The 13,148-nt window shown below is 42.0% G+C and overlaps 1 protein-coding gene across 10 annotated transcripts in view; it reads right to left on the bottom strand.

Annotated features, from left to right (window-relative positions):
- LOC125452379 (serine/threonine-protein kinase MRCK alpha-like) overlaps positions 1 to 13,148 on the bottom strand; it is a 565,420-nt gene that overhangs the window by 162,781 nt on the left and 389,491 nt on the right. For all 10 annotated transcript variants that reach the window (XM_048530678.2, XM_048530679.2, XM_059645157.1 and 7 more), the window contains 2 exons: positions 11,080 to 11,246; positions 9,060 to 9,182 (listed from right to left, as the gene is read on the bottom strand). In XM_048530678.2, coding sequence (XP_048386635.1) covers positions 9,060 to 9,182; positions 11,080 to 11,246 — 290 coding nt within the window. The remainder of the gene's footprint in view (positions 1 to 9,059; positions 9,183 to 11,079; positions 11,247 to 13,148) is intronic.

Genomic DNA, 13,148 nt, shown 5'->3' with positions numbered 1-13,148 from the left:
TGATAAATCAGCCAATTACAGCACAAGAAGACATGGTGAAATACTGGTTGTGGAGAAAGCTAAAACAACATTCACAGCAACAGTATGCAGAAATGTAAAACAGATATGATAGGTCAGAAAGTGCAGCAGCAGAATTCAACTATGATTTAAGTGTCTGTAGCTTTTATGTGCCAATTAATGAATAAATCACCTATTTAGCTACAAGGAACAAAAAAATAATTTTGGTCTGTGTATGAAATTACTCTGTAATCATAAAGGTTATTTTTGTAGCTCAGTGTGTACCAACCTCACCTCTAAGCCAGCGAGTTGTGCAATTCAAGCTTAGTGCTTTAGCTTACAATCCAGGCTGACAATCCAAAACACTATGATGGAATTTGCCTGTTATTTGCAACAATATCAAATTAAAATATTTGCTCAACAACTAAATCCTTGGCTTCATAATAACTACCATCAAAACAGCTCAAATTAAAGAGGCACCACCTGAAATGAGTAATTACCCTCATCATACACAATCAAGATATCACTTGAAACAATTTCCCTTTTCTTGTTCATGGGATGTGAGATTTGCTGGGTGCCTACACCAATCTGCCATTGAGAAGGTTTTAGTGAGCTGCAGTCTGTGGGTGAAGGTACACCTAAAATGCTGTTAGAGAAGGAGTCTTAGTAATTTGACCCAGTGATAATTATCATTCTGGGTCAGGAAGGTATGTGGCTTTGAGGAGAATTTTCAGGTGATGGTGCTTCCATGATTCTGTTGTTGTTGTCTATCTAGATGGTAGTGAATGTGGTTTGGAAGGTGCTGTTGAAGGATTCTTGGTGAGCTGCTGCAAGCATTCATGGAGATGGTTCTCACTATCGCCACTGTGCTTTGCTGGTGGAAGAAGTGAATGTTGATGGTGGTGGATGGGCTGCTTTGTCCTGAATGGTTTTTGCTAGAATTCTCTGAGGAGTTAACAGAAAGGATAGATAAAGGGGAAGAAGTGAATGTAATGTATTTGGATTTCAAAAGATGTTCGATGAGGTACCACACATTAGGTTACGTAATAAGACAAGAGGCCTGCATTGTTGGAGATAGTAAATTAGCATGGATAGAGGACTGGATAACTAATAGAAGATAGGATTGTGATAAGGGGGGCATTTTCAGGATGGTAAGCCTGTAACTAGTGGGCTAGCACTACATTAATAACTTGGATAAGGAAAGTGAATGTACTACAACCAATGTGTGAATGCCACAAAATTAGGTGAGAAGGCAAGCAGTAAGGATGATACAAAGACTCTGTGAAGGGACATAGACACATTAAGCTAGTGGGCAAAAACTTGGCAAATATACTGTAATGCGGGAAAGTGTGAGGTTATACACTTTGGTTTAAAGAATAGAGCAGCTGAATGTTATTTAACTAAAGAAATATTACAAAAAGCAACAGAACAGAGGGATTAGGGACGAAAACAAAGTTGCTGGAAAAGCCCAGCAGGTCTGGCAGCATCTGAGAAGGAAAAAACAGAGTTAACGTTTCGGGTCCGATGACCCTACTTCAGAACTAAGGAATTAGAAAACAGGGGGATGAGGGAGTCCTTGTTCACACATCACAAAAAGCTAGTATCCGAATTCAGTAGGTAAAAGTGAAGGTAAATGAAATGCTGGCTTTTATTTCAAAGGGAATGGAGTATTAAAATTGACAGATTTTACTGTCATTATAAAAGTCAGACCACATGTGTAATTCGGTGAACAGTTTTGAGCCCTAATTGAAAGAGACATACATTGGCACAAAAGACAACTCAGAGAAGGGAGGACATATACCAGGTATGGGGGGATTGTTTTATGAGGTGAGGTCGAGTAGTTTGGGCCTGCACACTTTAGAGTCTAGAAGATTGAGAGTTGACCTCATTGAAGCTCACAAGATTCTTCGGGCACTTTACAGGGTATATGTAGAAAGGTCAATTCTCTTAGGCTAGGACCAGAGGGTATAATATCAGAATGAGGATTCCGCTTGGGAACCCTGTAGCCCAATGGTATCAATGTGGACTTCACCAGCTTCAAAATCTCCCCTTCCACCACCGCATCCCAAAACCAGCCCAGTTCTTCCCCTCCCCCCACTGCATCACAAAACCAGCTTAGCTCGTCCCCTCCCCCCACTGCATCCTAAAACCAGTCCAGCCTGTCTCTGCTTCCCTAACCTATTTTTCCTCTCACCTCAAACCGCACCCCCATCTACCTACTAACCTCATCCCACCTCCTTGACCTGTCCATCTTCCCTGGACTGACCTATCCCCTCCCTACCTCCTCACCTATACTCTCTTCTCTACCTATCTTCTTTTCTCTCCATCTTCGGTCCACCTCCCCCTCTCTCCCTATTTATTCCAGTTCCCTCTCCCCATCCCCCTCTCTGATGAAGGGTCTAGGCCCGAAACGTCAGCTTTTGTGCTCCTGAGATGCTGCTTGACCTACTATCTCCAACAATGCAGGCCTCTTGTCTTATTACGTAACCTAATGTGTGGTACCTCATCGAACATCTTTTGAAATCCAAATACATTACATTCACTTCTTCCCCTTTATCTATCCTTTCTGTTAACTCCTCAGAGAATTCTAGCAAAAACCATTCAGGACAAAGCAGCCCATCCACCACCATCAACATTCACTTCTTCCAGCAACATCCAGCTCTACACTTTGTTATCTTGGATTCTCCAGCATCTGCAGTTCCCATTATCACTGTATCTAAGGATATGGGGCAAACCATTTATGACTAAGATGAGAAGAAATTTCTTCAGCTGGAAAGTGGTAAGACTGTCGAATTTGCTAATGCAAAAACCAGCTAAGGCAAAAACACTGTATGATTTCAAGAAGGAGTTGGATATAGTACTTGGGGATAAAGGGATCAAACTTTATGGGGGAATAGCAGGAAAAGATTATTGAGTTGGCTGATCAGCCATGATCGAAATGGGGGGTGGAATAGACTGAAATGATAGTTTTGCCCACTCCTGCTCCCATTTCTCCATGTTTCTATATTTGAGGCCTTATGATCTCCTTGTGTGTTATTAGAACTGAACCTACTCAGGCAAATCAACAGTCCATCACTCCTGACTTGTGCAATGCAGATGGCAGACAGACTTTGGGCAGTCAAGTGAGAAATAACTGCACAGAGGTTGGGTCCATCTCCAAGTCACCCCTTCTTTACTACTGGACTGTACACTGGCTGTGGCAAACCAGCTTGGAATCAATCCCCGACTGAGGAGATTCTAATCTCCTGGTTATATTGATTAGCCAAGGTTTTCCCGATTGGCCCGTTTAACAATTCCGATCAAGAATCTTGTAGTTAATGGGTCATCCGGGACCCAATCTCTACCTCTCTCCCCCACTAAGTCTGGGGATGTAGGCCTGGTCTTTGGCTTGTAGCTTCTGTTACGACATTTTCATCCCAGATCAGGTTCCTCCAGCTTGGACTCAGACACAGGCAGCATGTACCGGACCAGGGCCCATTTCTTGTATCTGGAACGGCTCAAATGAGTGTTCTCCTCTTCCTCTGGTGGCAACAGTATTGCGGCTGCATCCATTTTGGAATCCGAGGTTGGCTCAACATTAGATAAAGGGGGAGCAATTGTCCTTTCAACATAGCCTTCAGACTCTTCTGTGGGGCCAGGTATTTTTTGTTCTTGTCCTGTTTGCGAGGTAATAGCTTTCAGGTGATACTGTTTAGCACTGTATCATCTACCTAACTTTGTAAGTCACGGGACCTGACCTCGCTTCATATAGATACAGGGCCATTTGTTCTAGCACCAATCTTCATCTTCTGAATTAAACTGTCTCTCACATTTAGAGGGGGCATGTGGCATGCATTGGCGTTTCTACTGCTATTTCACCCTGCCCCCAGGTCTGGAAATATCAGGCTTAGCCTGTTGTGGAATCTTCTCCCCAACAACTCCACTGGAGCTATCCCTGTTGTTGCACATGGAGTGGTCATACAATTGAACAGGCATTGGGACGGTTTGGTCTCAACTGACACTTTAAGTTGCTTCTTTAAGCCAGCCTTGGTCTCTTTCCACTAGACCAATGGGTAACAGGTGTAATGGAGCTGTTCTTATGTGCCAAATGCCATTGGACTTCAGGAAATATTTGAATGCCCTGCTGGTGAGTGATGTCTCATTGTCTGTGACCAATACTTCTGGGAGTCTACATGTGTCGTGAACAATGCTCGCAGCTTCTCAACTGTCATCCCCGAGCTTGCTGAACGAACTTTATGCACGGCCAGCCACTTTGAACAGGCATCCACAACTACCAGGAATATTGAGCCCATGAAAAGACCTGCATAGTTGACATGAAACCGAGTCCAGGAGTTTACCCAGCCATTCCTACGAATGTGGGTGTGTTGCTGGTGGCAATTTTTGTCTTTGATGTCACTTTGGGCACTGTCCCACCAATGCAGCTATGGTGGCATCCAAACCTGGCCACGAGACATAGTTTCTTGCTAGTATCTTCATCTTGGAAACCTCTGGATGAGTCTCGTGGAGTTTAGCCGGTATCTGCCCGTGACCTTTAATAGGATAATCACCCCTTGCTCCCCCTCAGTGACATGCTGTCCTCTTCAGTGATCTGGTTTCTCAGGGTCCAAAAAAGTTTCAATCCTTGTTGTGATGGCACTTCTGTTTCCTCCATTTACTTCCAGCTGTTTCAGCTTCATTAGGACAGGATCTTTCTGTGTCAACAGTCGGATATCATCCAGCCTGATTGGAAGAGTGTCCAGGAAGTTGAAAGCCAAAATGGATTCTTCCAGGAGAGGCACCATCGGTGGAGTATTATCAGCCAGTGGGAGGCAGCTGAAAGCATTAACCATTTGGCTTCCTGGCCAATGTTCTAATTTGTGCTTGAACACAATGAAAATAAGGGCCCACTGCCGATTTCTACCAGAAGCTACAGGCAGCACTGCCTTGTCTTCCTTCAGTAACCCTAGCAGGGGTTTGTGATCTGTGACTATCATAAATTCCTGTCTATAAAGGTATTTGCGGAACTTCCTCACACCAGATATGACCACCAAACTTTCCTTCTTTACCTGGGCATACATGTGTTCAGCATCAAAGTCCGGGAAGCATACCCTGCTAGGCGTTCCTCTCCAGTGGGCCACTGGTGTGCCAACACTACCCCGATTCTATATGGGGAGGCACTGCATGTCAGCACTAGTTCTAGCTTCAGATTATAGTGGGCCAACACCTTAGATGACAATGGGAATGTCCTGTAGTTCCCATGCTACATTTGCCGCATTTTCTAATCACAAGGCAAGCTGCACTGCCTGTCTGAAGTCCAGTTAGGCCTCAGCTAGTAGGTGTTTCTGCATGGCTCCATCACTAATTCCACATAACAAACAATCTCTCAGAATTTCATTCAGGGTTAACCCAAAATCACATGCCTCTTCGAGTTATTGTAACCTTGCCAAAAATCCCAATACAGAATCCCCTGGTTTTCTAACAGCTGAATAAAAATTGAAAGCATCTCAAAATTAGAGGTGGTTTGGGGTCATAACACTGTTAACTAACTTTGTCAACTCCTGGAAGGTTTTACTGTCTGGTGCCTCTGGGAAAGCAAAGACCCAAAATCGCTGCGGGTCCAACAGTCAGAACGATTATCTGTTGCTTTTCATCTGCTCCAATGTAATTTGCTGGAAAAATATCCCATTCTCTCAACATGCTAGACCCAGTCTTCGACAGCAGGGTCGAATGAGTCAAGCTTCCTAAATAGAGGTATGATGCCAGAAATGCTTAACCCAACTCCATGATGAAAGTTGTAGGTGAATGTTCCTCAGGTGCATCCTGTATTCTCCCGTCGCTGCTGAAATAACTGCACAGAGGCTGGGTCCTGTCACCGAGTCACCGCTTCTTTACTACTGCACAGTACATTGGCTGCGGCCAACCAGCTCGGAATGAGTCCTCAGCTGAGTAGATTCTAATGTCCTGGTTATATTGGTCAGCCAGGGCTTTCCTGATTGGCCCAGGTTAACAACCCCCATCAGGAACTTCATAGTTAAAAAGGTCAACCTAGACTCAATCACTACAGTTACCATAGAACCCCTACACTTTGACAGGCTCTTATATCCACAACAGTTATAACAGCCGGACCAGTTCTGATTATGGTAAATGGTAGCCGGCAGAAATTCAGTAGCAAGAATTTTGTGTCATTGAACATCAAGGGGAGACAGTTCGATGCCCTTTTGCAAGGGATGGTTATTAACTGGCACCTGTGTGGCATAAATGTTACTGGCCACTTCTGATTTTATGATTGAGGCAAGGTCTTGATAAGGTGGAGGCAGGAAGGTTGCTTCCGCTTATAGGTCAAACTAGGACTTGGGGGCATAGCCTCAAAATAAAGGGAAGCAGATGAAGGACTGAAGTCAGGAGGAACTTCTTCACCCAAAGGGTTGTGAATCTGTGGAATTCCCTGCCCAGTGAAGCAGTTGAAGCTACCTCACTGAATGCGTTTAAGGCAAGGCCAGATAAATTTTTGGACAGTGAAGAAATTAAGGGTTATGGTGAACAGGGGGAGTAAGTGGGTTTGAGTCTCAAAAAGATCAGAAATGATCTTATTGAATGGTGGGGTAGGCTCGAGGGGCCAGATGGCGTACTCCTGCTCCTAGTTTTTATATTAAGAAAAAGATTAAGATATTGATAAAACTGCTGAGGATGGTTAGGTCTAGGAGATTACCCTAAAGATCTCCTGCAGTGACGTTCTGAAGCTGAGATGACTCACACCCAACAACCACAACATTACATTCACAATGAGTCTTGGTTGGGTTCCTTGATGCCATACCTAGTCAAATGTAAGGTCATTTACTGTCACCTCTGGAGATCAGTTCTTTTGTCCGTGCATGAGTCTAAAGCTGTTCAGAAGCTGAGTGAAACCAGTGAAACCCAAACTGTACGACAGTGAGCAGAATATTGCTGACCAGGTGCGGCTTGATAGCACTGTTAACAACCACCTTTGTCATTTTGCTGATGGATTGAGAACAGACACATAGGGCAATAGCTGTGCACGTGGGATTTGACCTGCTTTTTCAAGACAGCATGTACCTATGCAATTTTCCACATTGACAGATAGATGCTGGCACACTGCAACAGCTTGACTCAAGCTGCAGCTAGTTCTGGAGTAAGTGGTCTCAGTTCAATTGCCAGAATGTTGTCATCGCCCAGCATCTTTGCAGTATCCAGTTCCTGCCACTATTTCTTAATATCAAGAGTCAGTTGGCTGAAGATTGGCATCTGCGATGCTGGGACCTTGGGAGGAAGACAACATCAATAATCCACTTGACACTTCTGGTTGGAGATGGCTGTAAATGCTTCATCTTTGCTCTCCTAAATTTAAGTACGGGAATATTTGTGGGCCTCCTCAACAAGTGCATTGTTTGTTGACAACCACTATTTGCAGTTGGAAGTAGAACTTCAATTTAATCTGTTGGTTTTGAGGAAGCTTTTAGCTTTATAACATTCTTCCACTCTTTGGCATGCAAGCAGTCCTGTGTTGTAATTTCACCCAACTAGCATCTCACATTTATATATGACTTATGCTGCGCCTGGCATTCTCTCCTTGAACCAGAACTGATTCCCCAGTTTAATGGTAATGATAAAGTGGGATGTGCCAGGCTTATTGGAGTTCAAAAGAATAAGAGGCAAAAAATTTGGTGATTTTGGCAAGGCTGGCACTTGTTGCTCATCCTTATTTGCCCCCAAACAGAATAGCCTACTAGTTCATTTCTTAGGGCCACACCTGCAAATCCAGAATCATACGTAGGCCAGACCAGGCAAGGATGGATGCGATTTTAGGTCAAAGATTATAGTTGCATAGCCACATGTCTGATCTTTCAATTTCAGATTTCTCTTGTAAGTAACTGCGTACAAATTCTAACTGCTGCAATGAACTTTTTAGCCTGGACTGGTCAAGTCATACATTCCCATTATGCCACTGACTCTCTGCATTCTTTATAAACATGCAAGATTCTGAAAGATCCTGACAGGGCAGTTCTGAAAGGATGCTTCCTCTTGTACAGTAATCTTGGGGCACCATTTCAAAATAAGGTGTCTTAACACTGAGATGAAAAGGGATCTGTTTTTTTAAGAGGGTTGTTAATCTTCAGAATTCCCTTTCACAAAGAGTCAAACAGATAAAGTAACCATTATCCAACCAGATCATTGGCTGCCCTCCCACTAGAGAGAGAGAGAGAGAGAGACAGTAAGAGAGAGAGATGACTGTGGTGGTTTAACCTGAGGCTCGTCATGCTTCAGTAGTGGAGGCTGCGCCATTGAATATATTCAATACTAAATAAGACAGTTCTGATTTACAAGGGAGTCAAGGCAGCCCAGTGGGTAAATGGATTTTGAAACAACAATCTGATTGGTCATGATTTTCTTGAAAATTGCAGCAGGATTCGGGAGTAACTGACTCACTCTTTCTCCTTTATCTTAAGATTGGTAAATATATAAACTGAATTGACCTCCCATTGGCAGAGGCACATTTGTGGACAGTCCCTTCTAGTATGAAGCTATCTCAGCAGAAAATCAAAGCAAATTCATAACTGACTTTTATGTACAAAGAATTCTTTAATGAAGATGGCTGTCAAGGCTGGGTTGTTAAAGTATTCAAGGCTGAAATAGATTTCTAGTCAGTAAGGGAATCAAGGATTATTTGGAAGAGGCAGGATAGTGGAGTTCAGGATTATCAAGTCAACTAATGATCTCACCGAGTTGCGGAGCAGACTCAATGGGCTGAATGACCTACTTCTGGTCCTGTGTCATATCATCTAAGAAAGTATCAAAATCAACAATTGTACAACTGCATGGCATGGAAGGAAGTAATTCTGATTATGTGCCTGTGTCTGCTCTTTCAAACGGCTTTCCAATCAGTTGCAGTTCCGTGATCTTTCCCTATTGTAGTACAATTTTTCCAACTCAAGTATATTTACGAATTTGCCTTTAAACAAACAATTCTGCCATATCACATAGCACTTTCAGAATATTCTCTTGGATTAAACATGAACAGAATTCAACCAACACAGCAAATCCCAACATAAAATTGAATATATTACCTAATACTTGTTGTTTCAATTTTTCTACTTCTTCTTTTAAATTTTTAATTTCCAGTTCTCTGCTCGCAGTTAGTGGACCATCCACTGTTGAATACTGAAGTGCCTGAACAGTCTGTGTAGACTCTAACAAACAAGACAAAGTGAAGCAGCATTAAGGCACTAGGAATTTTGAAACTGCACTGTGGACAATGTACAGGGATTAAGATATGGCCTTAAATTCCAAAGTGAACAGTCTGGGTAACCCATCACTGCCACACATACAGTAAACATAACAGCCCAGAAATGAAACTGATATAAAGGTGTGAAATTTTACCTCCTGAAATGGAGTCAAACATTGAAACAGGGCAGCAAGAGGCAACTACTTTACACAAAATGATTGGATTACTAAGGAACAGATAAGATGAATTCTTTTTTAAAATTCAATAATGTGAAATAAATACCTGGAGAAAACTACTGAAACTTACCTGTGCATTATTTAAGTGTACAGATCTGAACTTTATTTTTAGTCTGTGTGCAGTTGTTCGACCTCTTAAACAGCATCACATCGTAGAACATTCACTCTCTCTGCCACTGGCAGACAGTAGCAGCAAAGTTTACAATCTACAAGATGCATTGCAGTAACTTACCAAGCTTCGTTAGACAGTAATAAACCTATAATCATTAACATCTTGCAGGACAAGAGCTGCAGTTACATGGGAAAACCACCACCTGTAAGCTCTTCTCCAAGCTGCACACCATCCTGGCTTGGAAATGCTTTACTTTTCGTTCCATGTCACTAGGTCAAAATCCTGGAAACCCCTCCCTAATAGTATTGTGGGAGTAATTAAGCCAAATGGATTGGTGGTTCAATGCAGCATCTCACCACCATCTTCTCAAGCGTTGACTAGGGATGCGCAATAAATACTGGCCTTGCCAGCAACGCCTATGTCCCATGAATGCATCAAGCAAAATGTTGGAACTGCCTCCTCTTTCATCAGAACCTGAAAAACATCTTGTTTCTTGCTAAAGACAGACACAAGTATCAACTTAATACCTCAGCAATGCCTCCATGCGTAGTCCCCTTTTCGGTCCTAAGTCATCCACCCTCCTCCTCTAGCACCCTTTTATTATTTATATGCCAATAGAAGATTTCTACATTCCCTTTGAAATGCTGGCTGTCAGTGTTCTTCTTCTTCTTCGTTTTAGAACATAGAACATTACAGCACAGAACAGGCCCTTCAGCCCTCCCCCTATACAATCCCATCATTATCCATTTAATCACTATCTCTTTCATTATCCAGGAAGCGCTATATATGCTTGTCTCACATTCATGAGAACAGACCATGTCCATGCATTAATTATCAATTCTCTAAAGACAGCTACTGCGCCGATGAATTTTCACCTGCTAATCTTTAACTCCAGTCGATTTGGGTCCAATCCATTGTCACACTACTAAAGCTGGTTTTTCTCCAGTTAATTATTCTTACTCTGGGCTGGTGAAATGATGAAAGCTTTAAGCAGTGGAGATCCAAAGACAGACTGCGGTTGAGGTACATAGCTCATCAAAACATCACGGACAAATATTAAAGCAAACTAAAGGCAATAATGGATGCTAGGCTTTATCTTGAGGACTAGAATACAAGAGGGTAAAATTCCGCTTTAGCTATACAAAGTCCTGACTAGAACACAATTGGAATATTGGTGAATACAAGGCAAGGAGGCATAGTCAAAAAATTAAAGGTAGGTTTTTAGAGGAGCAAAATTTATAAACACTTCTACACGTCAACCATGGAAGAAGTTTGTAATTGACGCTATATGTATTATTCACTCTAATTGAGAAATTCATGGATTTTTGATAAAATAATAGATTATGGACTAAATTGGCGAGAGGGTACAAGGAGACAGAACACAGTTCAGAGGGGCTAACTAATCTACTACTGTTCCTAAGCTCCTGTGTGCTTTAGCCTTACAAATTTAGACATGAAGGGAGAGTGCTTCACAATGTCACAAACCAGATGGATACTTTGTTTAAAAGCCTCACCTTGAAGTTTCCGACTCAGTTCAAGTTTTTCTTGTTCTAGACGTCGTATCCTCCTCTCATAAGCCTCCATGGCTAGGCTGTCCTCTAATGTCCGCTGAACGTTGATATCGATGTCTATTGAGGATGAACCAGCTGCATCTCTCAGACTGCTTCTGTCAGACAGAATACTGAGAAGAAAATAAATATATTAGAAAATATCTGCACAAGACGTAAAGAACTACTGTTGTAAAGCAAGGCAACAACAAATCAGTTGGATATATTTGGAACAAAAACAGAAGTTGCTGGAAAAGCTCGGCAGATCTGGCAACATCTGTGAAGTAAAAATCAGGGTGAACGTTTTGGGTTTGGTGACCCTTCCTTGGAACTATGGCTATATTTTAAATCCAAGTAGAACTATACAGGTAGCTTCTGCTAGAAAAACCTGAACTACTCACACACAAGCCTGTTCAATGGATAGGCTGTATATGACATTTAAATTTGTACCTATAAAATCACCCAATAATTATAGAGATTGTAATAAATTATGCATTTGAGAGTTGCAGTTTAAGTCAACTATTTAATATGGCAGAGAAAATGAGTAAACCTTTTCATGCAATAGTTAACAATAGACTAACGGGCTCTAAACTTTTTAAAGTATTTCTTTATGTGGGATCACTGGATATTACATGTCACTGACTGCCCTTCAGAAGCTGGTGGTGAGCTGCCTTTTTGAAATTCTGCAGTTCATACAAACAATTAGCAGAGGTTGTCTAGTTGGCCCCCAAACCTATTCCAATATTTTATAAGATCACGGCCGATCTGATTAATTTACATTTCCCTCTGCCTAATAACTTTTTGTCCCACAGTCAATCAAATATTTATGTATTTTTTCCATAACAATATTCAAGTACTCTGTTTCCACCACCCTTTGGAGAAGAGAATTTCAAAAATAGTCAACCCTCAGGGGAGAAAATTTCATATCACCTTTGTATTAAATAGGGGACTCTTTCAGTGACCTTTAGTTCTAGAGTGTCCCACAAGAAGAAACATTCTTTACACAAACACCCTGCCAAGACTCCTAATGATCTTGCATGTTTCAATCAAGTCACCTCTTAATCTTCTAAATTCCAGAGATGCACGTGCAGTCTGTCCAACCTTTCCTTATAAGATAACCTGATCATTCCAGTTATTAGTCTAGTCAACCTTCTCCGAACTGTTACCAAATGCTTTTACATCCCTGATTAAGTAAGGACACAAAACTGTACACAATGCCCCACAAATGGTCCATGGAACTGAAGCACAACGTGCTTACTTTTCTATTCAATTATCATTGCAATAAACAAGACATTTTCTTAACTTTTCTAATTAATTACTGTACCTGCATACTAACGTTTGCAGCTTTATGCACTAGGACAATCAGATCCCTCTACATCATAGAGATCTCTAACTCTAGCATTTACATAACATGCTTCTTTTTCAGTCTTCCTGCCAAACTGACAACTTTACGTTTTAGCACATCGAGGCTGTTGACTTGCTCGCCGAGCTGGCTTGTTTTTGTTCAGATGTTTCGTCACCATGCTAGGTGACATCATCAGTGGACCCTCCGATGAAGCAATGTTATTCTACTCCGTTTGGAGTTGATACTGTCCGGTCCATTATGGCGAATACAGTCATTTCTGGTTTTGATCTGTATGGGTTTGTATATGGGGTCCAACTCTATGTTTGTTGATTGAAGTATGGGTGGAGGACCATGCCTTTAGGAATTCCTGTGCGTGCCTACGTTTGACTTGGGCTGCTATGGTTACCTTCTCCCAGTTAAACTGATGGCCTTGATTGTCTGGGGCAAGTTTAACTGGACAAAGTAACCCTAGTAGCCCAAGTTAAACATAGACATGCATGGGAATTCATACACAAACCCATACAAAACCAAAACTGGAAATGACAGAATTGACCTTAACGGACCGGACAGTATAAGTTCCGAGTGGAGTAGAATAACATCGCTTCATCAGAGGCTTCACTGATGATGTCTCCTCGCAGTGAGACAAAATGTCTACACAAAAAACAAGCCAGCTTGGGAGCAAGTTAACAAC

This window comes from Stegostoma tigrinum, chromosome 4 (assembly GCF_030684315.1).
Source record: "Stegostoma tigrinum isolate sSteTig4 chromosome 4, sSteTig4.hap1, whole genome shotgun sequence".
NCBI classification, from domain to species: domain Eukaryota; kingdom Metazoa; phylum Chordata; class Chondrichthyes; order Orectolobiformes; family Stegostomatidae; genus Stegostoma; species Stegostoma tigrinum.
This window is presented reverse-complemented; position numbering and strand designations above follow the sequence as displayed.